The 19,163-nt window shown below is 33.4% G+C and overlaps 4 protein-coding genes and 1 non-coding gene across 5 annotated transcripts; 2 read left to right on the top strand and 3 right to left on the bottom strand.

Moving 5' to 3' along the window:
• The first annotated feature begins 2,120 nt into the window (after window positions 1–2,120).
• LOC18029346 (transcription factor bHLH104) lies at window positions 2,121–4,069 on the top strand. Its single transcript, XM_006414648.2, has 5 exons — window positions 2,121–2,429; window positions 2,817–3,128; window positions 3,246–3,326; window positions 3,418–3,580; window positions 3,666–4,069. Exons 1-5 carry the CDS (start codon window positions 2,374–2,376, stop codon window positions 3,906–3,908), a joined length of 855 nt encoding a protein of 284 aa, XP_006414711.1. The 5' UTR covers window positions 2,121–2,373; the 3' UTR covers window positions 3,909–4,069.
• Window positions 4,070–4,188: 119 nt separating this feature from the next.
• On the bottom strand, window positions 4,189–4,262 carry TRNAT-AGU. Its single transcript has one exon. It is a non-coding gene; the product is annotated as a tRNA-Thr (tRNA).
• Window positions 4,263–4,436: 174 nt separating this feature from the next.
• On the bottom strand, window positions 4,437–6,463 carry LOC18029345. Its single transcript, XM_006414647.2, has 5 exons — window positions 6,244–6,463; window positions 5,247–5,361; window positions 5,060–5,149; window positions 4,869–4,967; window positions 4,437–4,775 (listed from the first exon to the last, which is right to left on the bottom strand). Exons 1-5 carry the CDS (start codon window positions 6,309–6,311, stop codon window positions 4,671–4,673), a joined length of 477 nt encoding a protein of 158 aa, XP_006414710.1. The 5' UTR covers window positions 6,312–6,463; the 3' UTR covers window positions 4,437–4,670.
• A 3,047-nt stretch (window positions 6,464–9,510) lies between these two features.
• On the top strand, window positions 9,511–10,143 carry LOC112082018. Its single transcript, XM_024149106.1, has one exon. The coding sequence runs from the start codon at window positions 9,511–9,513 to the stop codon at window positions 10,141–10,143; it is 633 nt and encodes a 210-aa protein (XP_024004874.1).
• A 5,142-nt stretch (window positions 10,144–15,285) lies between these two features.
• Window positions 15,286–16,351, bottom strand: LOC18029344 (enoyl-CoA delta isomerase 2, peroxisomal). The gene has a single exon (XM_024149708.1). It carries the CDS (start codon window positions 16,251–16,253, stop codon window positions 15,531–15,533), a length of 723 nt encoding a protein of 240 aa, XP_024005476.1. The 5' UTR covers window positions 16,254–16,351; the 3' UTR covers window positions 15,286–15,530.
• Window positions 16,352–19,163: the final 2,812 nt, after the last annotated feature.

Raw genomic sequence — 19,163 nt, 5'->3', positions numbered from 1 at the left:
TCTTTAACTATTTCTACTTATTATTATTTTTTATTTTTTACTTCTTTTTTCTTGATAAAATAATAATTATAAAAATGTATAAATTAATTAAGTCATTAATTTTAGTACTAATGTTTTTCTTTTATTTTTTTAAAATAATACTATTTTAAAGTGTGTGAATTAATTAAATCAATAATTTTAATTTTTTCTATCTTCATATTCTAGTCACTTTTCTCATCTTCAACGTTTTTATCTATGTATTTTTCAAAATTGATTTTCATCAGTTTTGTGTTCTTCTTTTTTCTATCTTTTATCTTTCTTTTTTTCATCGTCTTCTTCATCATCTTCGACTTTTACTTTCTTTTTTTTGATTTTTTCTTATTTTGTGTCTTTTATTTTTACTTGTTTGGTGTATGTATTTTTTTACTTCATATTAATCTGTGTCATCTTAATTATATTTTGATTTTTCTTCTTTTTCCTTTTTTTTGTTTTTTCATCGTCTTTGGACTTTTTTTTATCATCGTTTTTTTTCAAATTTTTTTTTTCAGTTCTTACTATTATTTTTTTGATAAAAAAATAAGAATTATAAATAGTATATACATAATTAAATCATTAATTTTAGTAGTACTATTAGTGTTTTTTTAATGAGAAATAATAGTTATTAATGTGTGTGAATTAATTGAGTTATTAAATTTAATTTCATTCTTGATGCTGATGTGGACACTCTAAATGGAGAGAAAACTCTCTAATTATATAATAGATTGCTTTTATACCCGTGAGACAAGTGAGACGCGAGAGAGAATTGTTATGAATATCTCAAAATAAGTTGTTTTACAGTCGAACCAATATATTAATTTGTATAGACGTAAAAAATCAAGTTATTGTGCATGACGGTGGGTTTATACAAATTAATTGTTACCTACAATGTTTCACATATGCACGTCTGCATTTTGTGATTTTGTGATCTCCTTCATTTGTGATTTTTTTTAAGACTGTTTAAGATTTTTTTGTCTATCTAAGAACACAAAACAACACGAGTGTATTTGAAAAATACGATGGTGAAGTGTTTTCTGAAAGTTCTCATATGTTCAAGCTAACAAACAAGAGAGCTAAAATACCATTAGTTTCGAACGTCGAGTTTGAAAGAGTCAAAACAGAAGGAAAGGGATTAAGTGACTTTAGACTCCGAAAGTTGGATTTGTTATGTATCCAGCGATTTTAGTGAATCATTTATGATTGAACGAGTAAAAATGGACGTATGGTTGATTGAAAATGGAACCACATGCTGAAAAGAGGGTACAGAGGTCCGCGGACAATAGCGGTCGGAGCAATACAATATATACAAATAAAAAATTGTATCTGAGAGAAAATTGGACACTGAAATTTGTATTTATGTTTTTGTGAATGTCTCAAAATGTTTTACAATGGAAAGAATTCATTCTTTTATATAGACTAAAAAAGATAAGTTATTGTGCATGCATAATAAAGGTCTATTCAAATTAATTTTTACCTACAACGTTTCACATATGCACGCCTGCATTTTGTGACTTTATGATCTCTTCCATTTTTGACTTTTGTAACACTTTGTTTTGGGGTTTTTCTCGACCACGAGGAACACAAACAACACGACAATACATTGTGTATGTATAGTGACGATATACTCCATAAAATTTATCCATAACGTTTCAAATTTGCATCTTGTGACTTTGTAATCCATTCATTTTGTTGAATTTTGTAACATATAACCTAATTTATAAACGTTTTTCAATTTGTATTTTTATAAATTATCTTATAAAATAAAAAAATTATATGATACCTTTGAAATTTGACGAAACAAACGGTATAGTTTTGAAAAGTGATATTTAAAAATTCTTTTGTGTAATTTTCCTGTGGTTAAGTTGTTTCGACCACCTTATTACTCTGTTTTTAACTTGCTAGATGCTCTGTTTGCTTGCTGTTGAGCTATTTTGTAAATATTTTTTTTGTTTTTTAAGAAAAAACAACAAAAGCAAATTAATCCTTTGATAGGTGAAAATAGCCGAAAAACAATAATGCAAATGCGGTTGATATTGCAGGGCAATAAGGCTATAAAATAAAACTATGATTCTGATTTGTTTTTCTGTCTTTCAACTTTCAAAACTTTTTAACGCGATTTGTCTCTCCCGAATAAGAATTTCAAGTGAAAAAATCTACAAAAACAAATCCTGTCTTTAAATTTTCCACTAATATCAAATCGCCGAATATTGTTCCCACCATTAATCTTATCCCCTTGGCGTCATTCGATGTTTTTTTAAAATGATATTCAGTTCCATTTTAGTCTCTTTTTAATTTTTCCGATATTGGCGTCTCTCTTGAAGCTTTACCAAATCTCTGAAATCTGTTTTTGAGACTCAGATGTATCCTTCTCTGGACGATGATTTCGTCTCTGATTTGTTTTGCTTCGATCAAAGGTTCTTCCTTTTTCCCTAATCTCCCTTCTTCCTCTGTTCTCTATTTCTCTCGATGCAGTTGTGTTCGAATTTTATGAATCAAATTTGATTTCTTTTCTTCTTCTTTTTTTCCAATTGATCGTATCTGTTAATACCCAGGCGTTAATTTCTATTCAGATGAATTCAATTTCTGTGAAAGTTTTGCTTTTTTCCGCATTTTAAGGAAAAAAATTGTGTTTTCGATGGTAATTTAACGAACCCTAATGTAAATTTCTTGATGAATCGATTTAAGCTGTAAAATTGAATAAGAGAAGCAACTCTATGGATCTTTTGTTGCGTTAATCTGCTAATTTATTGATTGTATATGTATATACTTCCATTGATGGATCTCTGTTTCTAACTTAGCAGCAATGGAGCAGAACTCGATGATTACACACAATTTGGTGTAAATTTGCAGATTGATCAAGAAGATACCTTCCTAGATTTCGGGTCATACGGTGTAAACGAACCAGAAGAAGTTTTCAGCATTGGAGGAGCTCCACTGGATTTGGCTTCGTTTAGTGGAGTTTTGCAGCAAGAGCCAAAGCAAGTTCGTGTAGTTGGAGGGCAAAATGATTGTGAAATTGTGCAGGAAGAAGATGTAGATTTCAATTCAGGATCATCTGGTGGTCCTATTAAGCAAGAACAAGAACATTTAGACGACGATTGCTCTAGAAAGCGGTAAGCTTTTAGAATCCAAAACTCTTAGCTTAGTTATGTTTTTACAAACATCAACTTCACTTGCACTGTGTGTTGTGTGTTCTTGTAGATTTGTGTTTGATCGAATTCTGTTTACAGGGGAAGGACCGGATCGTGTATCAGGCCAGGAGGAAGTAAAGCCTGTCGTGAAAGATTGAGGAGGGAGAAGCTAAATGAAAGGTATGTTTAAGAGCTTAGTCTATGTGTTCATTTTGATATTTTGTTTTGTAGATTGAGTTGTCTCAAATGGAAGATTGTTTTGTTCTTTCAGGTTCATGGATTTGAGCTCGGTTTTGGAGCCAGGGAGGAGTCCAAAGACAGATAAACCGGCGATACTCGATGATGCAATCCGTGTCTTGAACCAACTCAGAGATGAAGCTCATGAGCTTGAAGAAACTAACCAGAAGCTTTTAGACGAGATTAAGAGTCTCAAGGTTGGTTCACTTTCTCCTAAACCAAGAAAATCTTGTTCTGTGGGTGGATTCTTAAATAAATTTTGGTTTCACGTTTCTTTATTAGGCTGAGAAAAACGAGCTTAGGGAGGAGAAGCTGGTGCTGAAGGCAGAGAAGGAGAAGACAGAACAGCAGTTAAAGTCTATGATGGTTCCATCTTCAGGGTTCATGCCTCAGATTCCAGGTGCATATAGTCAGAACAAAATGGCGGTTTATCCGAGCTACGGTTACATGCCAATGTGGCATTACTTGCCTCAATCGGTTCGTGATACATCTCGTGATCAAGAACTCAGGCCTCCTGCTGCTTAAAACTCTCGATTGTCTTTCTCTTCTTTTTGGTTGTTGTTGTTGGTACCCATTAGGGAATGTAGAGAGATATGTGATCCACTTGGTTTTTAGGATTCTTCCGATTGGCAAGTGTAAAAGCTTTACTCTTGGTATTGGGTTGTATTTTCAATAAAAATATATTTGACTGTTGGTTTCTTGTAGATTTTATGCAAATGCCAAATAGAGAATTTGACTGTTGTATTCTGAAAAGTAGGGGGGCATAAAGACAAAAGTTGAGGTAAGAACAAAAAAAGATATAAAGTGCTCTCGTTGAGAGTCGAACTCAAGACCTCCCGCTTACTAAACGGGTGCTCTAACCAACTGAGCTACGAGAGCTTCTTGTTGTTACTTTCTACTTATGCAACTTAATATTTTTACCATTCAGTGTGTAAGTTTTTCACTAGTGTGCACTAACCTTTTCAGCATCGCTAATTACTAATTAGCATGTCTTAAGAAAGTGAAAAATGGGATTCATGAGGACTAAGTCAGAGCAAGAAACAGCAAAACTAGAAGACTCCATGAAATTGAAATGGGTAACTCTCTAGAGAACCAAAAAGTGTCTACAAAAAGCGTCACTAAGCTCCATGAAAAATAAGCAAAATGATTTGCAAAGATTTTGCCTTTTCCATAGCCTCATCACATTACTCATTAAACCCATCCTGGATTTTCAAAATGAACAAAATACAGACCCGATTTTGCTACAAGAGCTGAAATAAACCGATGAAAAAACATCTTCTTTTTTTTTCAGTTTGCTTTAGCTTTTGGAGCCTTCTTCCGGAGTTGCCTACCGTGTCTCCTCGAGTTCTTCATTCCAATGAAGAAGAGCAGTGCCCCAAGGAGTGCCAAACTCTGAAGAGTAAAAAAACACAGAATAAAATATCTTAGGTCTGAATTATGATTGAATATCTAACTCAAGTTTAAACCAATATGAGATTTGCTAACCTGGGTAAACTTTGAAAACAGTTGGCTAAATTCCTTTTTGTCAACATCATAGTTGTAGAAATCATACAGAATCGGAGTAGCAACGGCTTGATGCAGAAGCTGCGACCATATTTCTTAGATATTAGCAGGTTTTTTTCTTCATTTAGAGGTAAAACAACGATATATATTTGAAAGGAACAGTTGTTACATACCAAGAGATAAGCTCCCAATGAGCTGCCAAAGACGAACAATAGTCCCCCAATACCCTTCAAGGCTATAGCAGCAGCAACGAGAAGCTTCATCTGCAAAACAAAGAAAGATTGAATAAAACAAGAAAAGTCAGAAACGAATTTTCGTTAGTGTTTTGGAACGAGAGAGTAGATACGAGGAAGCACGTACATCGACTGGTGGCAGTTGCTGGCCGGTATGAGTTGTGACGTGGCTAACAAAGGCATTGAATTTTGGTCTTAAGGATTTAGCTGATCGACCCCCATCATCACCAAAATCATTGAACCTGCTCGATGAAGCAAGACAATTAGTAAGAGAGCGAAATTGAAAACCGTCTCCGTAGTAACTCATATAACCAAGCAAAGAGAGTCAAGTGAAGTATGAAAAGGTCAAGACAACAACGAAAAGAGGGAACAACACAAAAGCAAATGAATTGGGACCATGAACATAGAACAACCAGACGCTACTAAGACAGTACCTAATTGAGACCATGAATAAAGAACAACCAAACGCTAATAAGACAGTAGCTAATTGAGACCATGAATAAAGAACAACCAAACGTTATAAGACAGTACCGAATTGAGACCATGAATAAAGAACAATCAAATACATCATTTCATCAGTTGAGTCAATGAAGTGACAGACATAAGAAAGTACCTCATAAGCTTTCACTCGAATTTAAGAAAAGATTCATTGGAAGAAAAATCGTTAGAATTCGGAAATGTCTTAAACTATCACTCACGACCACCAATGAGATCAATTCAACAAGCAATTTTAGCTCATTTAATGAGCAGGAAATGAAATAAATTTAGAGAACCAAAGTGCAAGATTGGAGAAAGAGATGAAATAAAGGAGACAATTTAGCAATGTAGGAGCAAATTAAGTAAAATCTTAAACAAAATCCAACAAAAAATTATCTTATAAGCTATCCTATCTATCAAATCCAACTCCATCAAAGCAAAGCAAGATCCAACATTCTTACTCTAAATCCATGATTCATCACGAACTAAATAACCATAGTCCATAGCTTTGTTCTACTCTACGACAGGCACAGATTTCGATTTTCTGAGACAAAAACAAAAACAAAAGCAGATCCTACTAAAAACTGAAGATTCCAAAATAGTCAAAGAAGAGCAGATCTAGAACGAGTAGAAGAAAATTAGCTTACTCCTGCCACGCGGAGAGAAGAAACACGGACACGAACAGAGCTCTACCAAGGAAGGAAACTATCTCCATTGAAGCTCTCTCTTAACTTTTTTTCTTCTCCCGATTCAAGCGCAGAGACAGACAGAGAAAGAGAGAGTTAGATTTGGGCCCGTAAATCGAGAGACATTAAAAGGAGGAGGAGGAAGAAAGACGAAGAGGCGAAATTTGAAATATTTAGAAATTTGAGGGGTCAAAAAGAAGAGAGAGTATTTAAGAGACTTGTTCGTTGACCTACTCGCGCGAGTATACAATTGTAGAATTATGTATTCGCTGCTTCATTGTAAAGAAAATGCCACGTGGATGATTTTACACGTCGATTGTCCAATGACATGCGTCCGAGTCATTAAGTGTATATACCGGCAACCAATAAAACGAGAGTCATTACATGTTTTAAATGATTAAAATAGTAAAACCGAATAAACAGATAGAGCAATATGGTTGAATTTTGGGTTGTATATTTGTATGATATAAATAGTACAAGTTATATTATATGACTTTTTTTTACGTATATTTTATATGACTTATATTTTAAAATATATATAATCCGTGGTAATAATATATTGATAACATTTCATAATTGACGTACAAAATAATTGTTGCTCATTTTATTAAAAAAAAAAAAATTACCTTCTTGTAAACCACGAGCATACATGAAAATAATACAAAAGCACAATCGTCATGACTAGACGTGTATACATGGTTTTTTTTTTTCAGTACACCATTTCTCTATTGTATGTCATAAAGCAAGTTTAAACAAATATATATGAAAAAAAAATGCACGAAATAATACTATAAGAACTATAAACTTTCACCAAAAAAAAAAAACTTTCACAAAAAACATACAATACCATAAGGCATATATATAGTCACGTGTAAGAGTTGCAAATCAGTATCAACAATGTAATACCATAAGGCATATATACTGTACAAATTGTTCTTCCATAGATTTTATTTTTTCTGTTATTAACATCCTATTAGTTAATTTAATCTTGTATAATTATATAAAAAATACTGATTTATTTTCACATCTAACATGATTTAAATTATTAAAAACTAACATTTTTTTTTCATACATAAATAGTATTACACCAATAACATAACACGTCTATTTTTATCAATAACAAGTTTATTTTGAATTTATATACACTATTATTAAAGTCTAGCATGACTTTAATTTCGAAAAACAAACCCATATTTTTTTGAGTCAATTTGCTAGAAATATCAAAATTAGCTGAATAGGAATGACAAGACGTAAATCTATCTCTACAGTGTTTGGTCGGAATGTTAATTACCATATAACCCTTCTTTCTCCGTTTCTCTCTTTCCTCTCTTTTTTATTTAACAACAAAGAAAAATTTAGTTGTAACAAGTTACATGTTATTGTAGCATGTTAAAAATTATTGTATTATATAAATATATAGGTTAACTGCTAACTTTTAGCTTAGCACGATAACATAGTTGATATCAGTTAACTTTCATGTTATTTTTCGTTGGAACATCAACATTTTTCTAGATGTGATGATTTTGTTATAAGTTAACTTTGATTGTAATATGTTAATTTATGTATTGTACCTCTAACGTTTGTTTTAACATGGTAACTTAATCATTTTCTATTTAACTTACATATTACCTCTAAATGTTTATATGTTATTATACCATTTAAACATTTAGATATAGCTCTAACTTTATATTTCACATGACAAATAAAATCTTGAATCATCAACTTTCATCTTGAATCTCCAGAAAAATCCAATATATGAACAATTGTTGCCGATATCAAAATCGATCTAAATTCCTAGAAAATTCACACCCAAATTTGCACTTCCACCTATTTTTGCATCATATCCACATCCATATCTTTGATGTTCATTCATTTGACATAGACAATGTTGATTTTCAGTTTTTGGTGAGTGTGTGTGTAAGAGATTGAGTGAAGGATTGTGAAAAAATTAAAGATTTGTGAGGAGAGAAAAAGATGAACGACAGAAATAAGGTATGAAAAAGGAAAAGTTGTGAGAGAAAAATATCAAGGGTAATAATGGTATATTGAAAAGTGTACAGGAACGTAATAGTATGTTTTCCTATTTTGCAAATTATGAACAGTCATGAGGTTATCTACTACAAATACATTTTTTTTTCATATGTCAATAATGACACTAATAACATAGAAAATCTATATTTAATCAATAATATAATAGGTCTATTTATACAAAATATTAGGGAGTCAAAATATTTTATCGAGAAACTATTGACAAAATCAGTTAATCTACTTATCTGTATTTTATATTAATCTTTTTCTCTATATCATCATCTTCACTAGACCAAAAAAGAGAAAATTGTGTTGCAGTTATAACATGCCTAAGTTAATATAGATCATCTATGTATTTTATATATAGGCCGAATTTTTTGAATACATTACATATTATGATTTAAATTGAATATTATAAATATTTGCATTGATCAAAATACAAAAAAATATAAAATAGTATGAATTTGATAAGTATAATAGACGGGAAGAGAAGATGAGTATAATAAGAAAGGAAAATTTAATAGATTATACCAATATTAAATGAGTTAGGGATTATCTGAGGAGATAAGGAGAGAATATTGTGGGAGGAGAGAAGGAGAATCAAGGGGGAGAAACATATAATCTGGTGGAAATTAAAATTTATTTTGTGATTATTCGGTGAAGTTGTTGATAATGGGTGGTGTGGGTGCAGAGAAAAATATGAAGTACTGTGTGAGAAAACGAAAGAAAGAGAGAGGAGGAAGGAATGAGAGAGGGGGAAGGAGAGAAGAGAGAGAAAGATGATAATAACAGTGGTGTGGGTGTAGAAAAAATGTGGAGCACTGTGTGAAAGAACAAAGAAAGAAGGAAGAATAAGGAAAAAGAAAAGAGGAAGGAGAGAGAAAAAAAGAGGAAAAAAAGAAAAGGGTAAAAATGTATTAATATATAATATGCAGAGAATATTATATTTAGATCTTTTTTGGTTAATTTGTGAATTATAGTTTTTTTGATGATTATTAAATATAATTTCCCTTATTTAATTTATATGCAATAGTAAATCTCATTGATTGGCTCTAGCTCTAAAATAGACTTAGGAGTATATATGAGTGAATCTAGACAAACACGGTTAAAGAAAGCTTTGTTTCAGCAGCGACTAGGGGCGGCAGATGGAAGCTTCCAGGCCCTCGTACCCGATCTCGGCATCTTCAGAGTATTCGGAGCATGCTTCTGAATACCCCCGTCCCGAAAGGTACTGATGGCGAAGACGTTTACGTCTGGAATTGCGGTTCATCTACCAGGTACTCTTTCTCGACATCCCAAACTTGGGATACTTTGCGGTCATTGGCCCCTCCGGTAAACTGGTATAACGCTGTTTGGTTCAAAGGCCACATTCCTAAACATGCATTTCTTTTCTGGATTGCTCAACTCGATCGTATGCCTGTAATGGCCAGACTTGCGCGATGGGGTATTGTCGCTTCATCATCATGTACTCTTTGCAGTCTCTTCACTGAGACAAGAGACCATCTACTCCTCCACAGCGACTTCTCCAAATTGGTGTGGGACAAGATATTTGTCAAACTCGGGTACACAAACCCACCTTTCCATGACTGGGGGTCCATGTGCACTTGGTTGTTGACTCCGGCGAATGAGGAGGTGACTGTTATTAGGAAGTTAGCCACCCAGGCGACAACTTACCTCCTATGGCGAGAAAGGAATGCTCGGATTCACTCAGGCATCTCTTCTACCCCTGAAGGCGTCTTCAAGACCATCGACCGCTCCATAAGAGATAATCTGCTTGCGAAGTGTCGGAGGATTCCCTCCACTTTGCTTTCTCGGTGGTTCACTTATAGCTAACTATTTTGATTTAGATTAGATAGTGCCACTTCCTGATTAGCTTTAGATCTAATTATCTGATGTAAGAACTCAGCCCACTTTTTGATATATATGATTCACAGTTTATCAAAAAAAAAAAGTTGTATCTGACTGGTTTGATGGTGGTTGTCTTATTTAGGCCAAGAAATGGATTCTCTTGACCATGATCTTCTCTGGTTCGAATAGGTTGCATCTTCGTCTTAGAAGTGATTTAGCAATTCTTTGTTAAATGTAACCTCTCATTTAGGGATATAGAAGTGCACATGATCAAGTATACATCAGAAACTCCTTTGATTAAAAAATTTCTCATTGTTGTGCTATTAACAAAAACATAGAAATATGCCTAAGGAATTATAGGGCTAATATCCTAGAAGGATTACTTTCTTTTCACTACCGAGACACATTTTTGTCAACCTAATACTATATAAACATTATTTCCGATCAGTAAGTTTTTGCAATTGCGGAAAATGAAGTTATAATGAAAAATGTGATATAATATTTGCAAAATGAAGTATGAAATGAAATTCTTAAAAAAGCTTTCCGGTTGGTTATTTTACGGAATGGTGGATTACTACGGAATATAACTTTTTACATATTGAAATATATTTAAATATTATTTATGAAAAATGTATATTGAAACTGTGCTATAGTTCATCTATACTATTATTTGCGAAGTCAAAAATCTTAGGTGTCTTCTCCAGAACAATTTGCTTATGTGTCATTATTAAAAAAAATGTGGCGTTTTGATTAATTATGATAGGTTGACTATTAATCCTACGTGTAAATATCCGTGACATGACCAAAAATCTGATGTGTCGTCTCCACATCGATTATTCTATGTGTCAATATAAATAAAAATTATGTGGCTTTTTAATTAATTTTGATAGGTTGATTATTAATCTTACGTGTAAATATATGTGGCATTGCTAAAAATCTGATGTGTCGTCTTTATCCTATGTGTCATTATTAAAAAAAAGTATGTGGCATTTTAATTAGTTCTGATAAGTCGATCATTAATCATACATGTAAATACTCGTGGCATGGCTTTTTTCTCCATTATGTGCCAGTGATTTTGTTTATGGGCCACTGATCTCGAAGTTAGCCCTAACCACTGATTTTGGTTATGGACCACCGATATCAAAGTCGTTACTAACATAAAGCCTAACGTATCCATCATATATATACTTCTCTTGATCTTTATGTTTTCTTACATACAACGTCCGTCTTCTAAGGTCTAACATCTTTTTAAAAAATTTATCCACGTCTTTTTAAAAAAATCAATATATACTATTATTTATGTATTTCCGTAATGCTAATCTAATTATTTGTTTATAGTTCATAATTTGCTGAATGAATATTTCATGTCTCGGGCCTTACAATAGATTCGTCAGGTAAATATTTTTGTGTAGTGCTTTAACTGTTTTTTTTTCTTCTGCTTTTAGACGTTGTTCTTATGTAAATGTATTGCCTAAAAGTTCTTTCCTTCAAAAAATGTATGAATTTTCTGTAGAGATTAGTAATTATCCCATCGTAATCCTTAGATTTTGCCATATTATCTAACTCCATCTCAAATCGCTTTTACAGAAGAATAACATTTTTCTGCTAATTTTTACAACGAGAAATTTACAGGTTGGCTGAAGTTTAATTAGGACTATCCTGAAGCCATATCATATATGTATTCTAAATTTCTGACCCATTGGATTAGGGATCATAAAATGTCAATGGCATCCCCGTCTTGCGGCAACTCCAGACCGAGTATTATAGCCAACTGTAACCTTAATGCTGGCGAAGCCTACTTCTTGAGGGTTTTATTTCATGTTGTTTGCGATCTATGTTTTTATATATATAAGAACAATTAATGGTGTTGTCCACCCTACTTTCAAAGTCATGTTATGCTTTGGTATGTCGAAACTTTCTATGAGGCAAGTTAATGGGTTTTCGCTCCTCTCTTCAAATGATGTATATTGCTTTGTTACATGCAGGTTCTATGATGAATCACTTTCGTGTTTGAAGATCCATTAAATGTTTGTTAATATAAATTTTGTCAATTCTTTGCAATGTCTTTGATTTTTTTTCCTTAACTATCTTATTTTAACAATTTTTTAGATTTTTTGTTGTGTTTAGATTTTAATTATTTTCCCTAATGTACTTTCTAAATTTAATAATCATCAATAAAAATAAATGATTAAACAAATTTTAAATTAGTTTTTGCTAATTAATAATGTATATATTGTTATTATTTTTACCATTCATAATTGTTATAAAAGTTGTACGAATAGTTTTCGTAATAAATCATATATATTGCTCCTAATTTTATTCACCTATAATTCTTATAACTTAGAAGTACAAGTATAAAGAATAAGACATAGTTGATGATATAAGATCTAAAAAAGACGAATTTGAATAAAACCATGGAGAAGAATAAGAACAAAATGAGAACAAAAAATAATGAAGAAGAATAAGCATAAAAAAAAAGATGTTGGATTTAAAGAAGGAAATCGGAAAAAAAAAAAAGATGGAAAAAACAAAGTAAAAGAAGAGGAAATAAAGTAGGTGAAAATGAGAAAAAGATGAAGAAAAACAAGAAGAAAAAGAGTTTGATGAAGACCAAAGAGGAATAAGAAGTAGAGAATAAAGAAGGCTAATAAAAATGAAAAAAAAAAATAAGAAGAACTAAGAAAATACAAAGGTGATGAAGAAGAAGTCAAATACAATGAAGAAGATGAAAGAAAAAGTTGAGGAATAAGAAAATCGAAAGATATATAAGAGGAGAGAAAAAACAGTACAAGTCAAAGACGATAAAGAAGAAAAAGGAAAATATGAGGAAAAAGAAGATGAAGAAAAAAAAAGTACAAGTCAAAGATGAAGAAGAAAAAGGAAATTATGGAAAATAAGATGAAGAATTTAAGGCAGAAAAAAAGATAAAAGCTTTAAAATTGGAGACTAAAGAAGAAAAAAAAAAGAATAAAAAAAAATACAAAGAAGAACTAAACCAAAGATAAGGAAAAAGAGTAGAACGAAACAAAAGATGAAGAAAAAGATAAATCAGAAGACAGAGATGAAATAGAAGTTGTAGTTGATGAAGAAGAGAAAAGATAAGATAAGAAATAAGAAAATTGACGTTGATGATAAAGAAAAAAAAAAGATGAAGAAGAAAATCGAAAAAAGAAAAATTATGATAATACAAAAATATTGAAGAATTAGAAGGGGAAGATGAAGATAGGGATAAATTCAGTTAAAGCTTTCAGGGACATGTAGATGGAGAGAGAGAGTGTGTGAGGGAGAGAAATAGAGAGGGAGGGAGAGAGAGAAAAAAAATGGTATAGAGAATTAAACCTTATAAACACATAATATTAAATCTATGTTAGTTCGTATTTTCTGTGTTCTTATTTTTTTATTTTTGAAACACTTATTCTTTTCACTACAAGAAAAGGCAGAGTTAGCAATGATTTTTTACGACGAATTATTGTCGTCGCAAATTAATGACGAATTAATGACGATTTAGCACACAATCGTCATTACTTCGCTGCAAAGAAAATCGTTGTAAAATCGTCGCCATTTACGACGTTTTTACGATGATGTTTTGTTTTTAGAAAATAATAATTAAAGAAAAATCAAATTGTCATAAAATCGTCGCAATTTATGACGATTTTACAACGATTTGATTTTTTCTATTTTATTTTATTTTTTTTTTCTATTTTTATTTTATAAAAAAAAAACAAAATCTTCGTAAAATCGTCGTAAATTTGCAACGATTTTACGACAATTTGATTTTTTCTCTCTAATTTATTTTTTTTTATAAAAAAAAAATCGTCGTAAAATCGTTGTAAATTGCAACGATTTTACAACGATTTCATAAAAGATACAAAGTCCCACATCGGTAGTTTTGGAATATTTGTTATAGTATATATATACCTACTCATAATTATTAAATAATCAGTACCATTAACATCAGAGTAACCACCGGCCATACCACCGCCCACCATGGATCACCACCGGTGACCACCGGATACCACCGGCCAACACCAGCGATCACCGACGACCACCACCGGCCACCACCGGCGACCATCGGCCACCACCACCGGCGACTACCTGCCACCACCGGCGACTACCTGCCACCACCGGCGACTACCTGCCACCACCGGCGACCACCGGTGACCACCGGACTACCGGAGACACGGCCACCACTGCTAATTATTATTTAAATATAAAATAATAAATAATTATCAATTGCGACGATTTTACAAGAGTTTTATTATTTTAATAAAAATAAATAATCATCGTAAAATCGTTGTAAATTAGCGACGATTTTTATTTGTCGCTAATTTACGACGATTTTACGACGATTTCATATTAGCGACGATCTATTAACGACGATTACAATTTCGTCGTAAAATCGATGGTAAACCCTGTTTACAACGATTTTACAACTAATATAGTCGTTGTAAATAGAGTGTTTTCTTGTAGTGTTTAAATATAATTATCTAAATCGTATGATATATACAATTTAAGACGAGGGGGAAGAGAAAGAATAAGAGAGAAATATTGAAAGAGAGAGAATGAGAGAGAGATAATGATAGGGAGGGATGCATGGAGGGGAGAGAGAGTTAAAGTTTTGAAGTACATGTATTTAATTGATATAAAAGACGGAGGAAAATAAGAATAATATGAAATCGGAAAGAACGAAGAAGACGAAGGCGCTGAAGAAGAAGATGATGAGGAAAAGATGTGAAAACAGCAAAGAAAAAAAAGATGTGGCAAAAAAAATTTAAAAAATAAAAAGTAAAAAAAAACATATAGAATAAACAGGAGAAGGAAAAAGAAATAATAAAAAAACTAAAAAGAAGATGTAAAAAAGAAGGAGAGATAAAGATGGAAGACGATTAATAAAAAAGAAAAACTAAAAATAAGAAAAAAAGAAAATGAATAACAATTATGTAAAAACGTATGACTCGCTTTTATCTTAATTCAATTAGTTTGTGAGTTCAATACATTTATTTAGTAAACATTTTTATCTTTAATTTTAATTCTTTTATGTAAACGAACTTGTTCCTTAAAATCTCTTAAAAAAAAAAATTCAGCATCCAGCATTTGATTTTTCTTGCTTAACAAAAGTCAGAATCATTTGACAAAACCTCATTTCACAATTTTGAAGTTACTAATCATAACAATTGTTACAATAACAACAACAATAATACATTATTTGGAAAATGGAGATAGCCTTGGACATGTGTTGCTTAAACAGACCACAAAAAGTGAACTTTAGTTTATTGTTTCTTTGATCGATCATAATCGTAAAGTTGATCATTGTCTTCTCCCAAAAAAACCAGTGTTTTCTTCTAAAACCAAATTTGCTAATCGAAGAGTTTTCACAGCTTAGGAGTTGCAAAGATTTTAGCCTCCAAATTCAACATCCCACAAAGCTCAGGATACAAACTCTTCCTGATCGACGCATAAACCTCACCGCTCCATTTCTTCGCCGCCAATTTCTCCCCAAGGCGCACAGTAGCCTCCAAAACCCCTTCCTCACTATCATGCGCCGCCGAGTCGACGATCCCAAGAGCCACCGCTTCTTCTCCTCTGATCTTCTTCCCGCTCAGAAACACCTCTCTCCTCGCCGCGCTCGTCCCGATCTTAGACCTAACAATCGCCGCGAAGTAGTCCGGCATCGAAAGCCCGATGTCCACCTCGCTCATGTACAAAACCCCACGGTCATTCCTCATGAAGACATAGTCGTGGCTCAGCGCAAGCATCAGTCCCGCGGCGGCGGCGTGGCCGTTCAAGGCGGCGATCGTCGGCATCGGGAGATCGAGGAGCGCTGCGACCACCGGTTTGAACGATTCGACCATGTGGTGAAGCCGTTCCGCGGCGGCGGTTTTGGATCCGGAGGATTGGGCCCAGGCGAGATCGAATCCGTTGGAGAAGAATTTTCCGTTAGCGGTGGTGATGAGGACGGATCCACGCTTGGATTGAGATTTGGCTTGTTCGAGAAGTGAAATTATGGAGGCGATGGTGTTTGGGTGGAATCTGTGCTCGCCGTCTCCGGTTAGGGTCAGGAGGAAGAGATCGCCGCGCTTCTCTAACGTGCACATGGTTAGGCGCAGGATAAGGAGTGGAGAAGAAGGAAGGATTAAAATCTGAAATTTTGAACTGCGTGAATGTGAGTTGGGTGGATTTGTTGAATTTTATGCATGAGAGCACTCTTATCTAAATATAGTAGGAAATTAGCAATTTAAGTCCTTATGTTTCTGGTGATATTACGTTAAAATCCCAATTGGTAATTATTTTGCATACGAAACAACTAATTGAGCCCATGGGCCTAGTTTTTGGAAAAAAGCAGAACAAACAAACGGTGCAGAACAAACCCAATATACAATGTTGAATAGTCGAATGCTTCGGCATGGAGGTTGTTGATAAATGAAGGTTCAACCCAAATGTTAGAAGTGTGAGCTGTGATCAAATGTAAGGTTTTTTTTTTTTTTTTTAATAAACCAGATTATAAACCGAACCAAATCCGAATGGGTCTAGAAAATCAGACTAACCAAATACAATAGAAATTGAAGAGAACGAACCAAACTAAAACAACAAATCAGAGACTAAACCGAACGAAAAAAAACCCTACAAACGACGCATCCGCCGAAAGAGGGAACCACCGCAGTCGCATCTCCACTCCACCAGATCAGGACCTCTAGCGCAGAGCAAACGAAACAGAGAACCTCCGATGCTAGCATGTTAGCTCCGATCTAGCTCAGAACGGCTCAGGACCACCGCAAGAGAATCAGGGAAGTCGAAATTACCACCATCTCTAAGAAACTCTCACGAAGACGAAAGATGCCGCGCAGCTCACCACAGCCATATATAAGAAGAGGGGTAAGGTGGGAAGAGCTATTTGGAAGGAGACAAGCCGGGAAAGATCTGCCGCTTCGCTTCGCTGTCCCCAGGCAGCTATGCTACCACTGACAGCCACATCCGACCATTACCTCTTGCAAGCCCACTCGCCCAACACTGACCCAAGGCCAAGGCTTCGCCACACCGATGCGTCATACACCAGCCACCACTGCTTAAACAAACGAGCAGGGATCCATCTCCGCACCACGTCCTCTAAAATCCAGATCTGGAAGAACCTAGCCGCCGCAAGCAGAAACCAGATTCACCTTCGCCACTCAGATCTCTTCCTAAAGCCACGGAGAAACCCGCCTTCCTAAGAATGAAGAGCGGTCGGGGCCAAAAGAAAACGCGGGTTCCCTCACAGCGCCGGAATCGCCGGAGGGAATCGCCGAGAAAAACACGATCTAAGAGGCGACCAAGAATGGAGAAGGGTGAAAAGAATCGCCGCGCGTGAAACCACGCACCCGACTCTCGTGTTTTTCCTGTCCAAATGTAAGGTTTACATCCCATATTAGTCATCCCTCTTTCATTGTAAAATGAAAGGTTTTTTTCTAGGGATTACATGAATCGAGTTGGTAGACCGGGTTTTCGGGTGGTCAAGTGGTCGGATTTGTGTTATGTTTAACTCACAGTATTAAGCTGTCAACTCATTAGTGTTTTTAATGAATGTGATTTGATGCTTATAACTATAACTGGATCAAATAGCTTTGAGGTGTGTCAAATATTTTGGGAAACGACATTTTTGGCGTAGTTAAGGGCGACAATCACACCTATTTCTATGTTACTATGTTTCAGTTTAAATATCGTTTAAATTTTTTCACAATAAAAAAAACTTTATATTATACTTGTATTATACTATTGGAATTCAACAATATTCAATATTTTATTAATTTACTTAATAGTAAAAGAGATAAACCTATTTATTAATTTATTACTCCTAATTTATGCAGTGTCTAATATAAATGTTTAGTCAATAGATGCTACCAACGTATATTTTACATCAGATTAGATTAAATACAAATAAAAAATAACAAATTTTATAATTCATTAGGGAGTCAAACTTTTCTATAAAAAACATTATCAAAATCATTTTTTGTTGTAATTTTTTCTTAACTATATATGATATATATATCTGATTATGTAATAACCTGTTTTCTGAAAGTTCTGTATAACTTTGTAGTTTGAAATCAATAAATTTGTATACCGTAAAAAAAATATTAAAAGAATTGAATAAAAATAATAAGCGATAATTCATAACAATTTTTTTCTAGAATGACATTTAGTTTAAAACGGATGGAATAACATTAATATTTTGCTAGTGGTTTTCCAGAACTGTGCATCAGTGTCTTGCACTCTAGGAGCGAATAGTGAGTAAATAAATATGTGTATTTGTAGTAGATAACCTCATGACTGTTTATAATTTGCAAAATAGAAAAACGCACTATTACGTTCATGTACACTTTTCAATATGGCATTATTATCCTTGATATTTTTCTCTCACAACTTCTTCTTCTTCATACCATATTTCTGTCGTTCATCTTTCTCTCTCCTCACAAATCTTTAATTTTTTCACAATCCTTCACTCAATCTCTTACACACACACTCACAAAAAACACTTTATAAGAATATCTATGTCAAAGGAATGAACACCAAAGATATGGAAGTTGATATGATGCAAAAATAGGTGGAAGTGCAAATTTGGGTGTGAATTTTCTAGGAATTTTGATCGATTTTGATATCGGCGACAATGTTTCATATATTGGGTTTCTCTGGAGATTAAAGATGAAAGTTGATGATTCAAAATTTTATTTGTCGTGTGAAATATAAAGTTAGAACTATATCTAAATGTTTAAATGGTATAATAACATATAAACATTTAGAGGTAACATGTCTGTTAAACAGAAAATTATTAAGTTACCATGTTAAAACAAACGTTAGAGGTACAATACATAAATTAACGTATTACAATCAAATATAACTTGTAACAAAATCATCACATCTAAAAAAATGTTAATGTTCCGAAGAAAAAGAAATAAAAGTTAACTGATATCAACTATGTTATCGTGCTAAGCTAAAAGTTAGCAGTTAACCTACATATTTACATAATACAATAA

This window comes from Eutrema salsugineum, unplaced genomic scaffold, assembly GCF_000478725.1.
Source record: "Eutrema salsugineum unplaced genomic scaffold, Eutsalg1_0 scaffold_1, whole genome shotgun sequence".
Lineage (NCBI taxonomy): Eukaryota > Viridiplantae > Streptophyta > Magnoliopsida > Brassicales > Brassicaceae > Eutrema > Eutrema salsugineum.
Note: the sequence above shows the minus strand (reverse complement) of the source record. Positions and strands in the feature narration are given on the sequence as shown.

Coding starts and splice junctions, on each gene's coding strand:
- LOC18029346 (XM_006414648.2), top strand. CDS start 2,374: ATGTATCCTTCTCTGGACGATGATTTCGTCTCTGATTTGTTTTGCTTC. Junction 3,129..3,245: donor GACGATTGCTCTAGAAAGCG/GTAAGCTTTTAG, acceptor TTCTGTTTACAG/GGGAAGGACCGGATCGTGTA. Junction 3,327..3,417: donor AGGGAGAAGCTAAATGAAAG/GTATGTTTAAGA, acceptor TTGTTCTTTCAG/GTTCATGGATTTGAGCTCGG.
- LOC18029345 (XM_006414647.2), bottom strand. CDS start 6,311: ATGGAGATAGTTTCCTTCCTTGGTAGAGCTCTGTTCGTGTCCGTGTTT. Junction 5,362..6,243: donor CTTCTCTCCGCGTGGCAGGA/GTAAGCTAATTT, acceptor TTCATCGAGCAG/GTTCAATGATTTTGGTGATG. Junction 4,968..5,059: donor CATTGGGAGCTTATCTCTTG/GTATGTAACAAC, acceptor ATATGGTCGCAG/CTTCTGCATCAAGCCGTTGC.
- LOC112082018 (XM_024149106.1), top strand. CDS start 9,511: ATGCTTCTGAATACCCCCGTCCCGAAAGGTACTGATGGCGAAGACGTT.
- LOC18029344 (XM_024149708.1), bottom strand. CDS start 16,253: ATGTGCACGTTAGAGAAGCGCGGCGATCTCTTCCTCCTGACCCTAACC.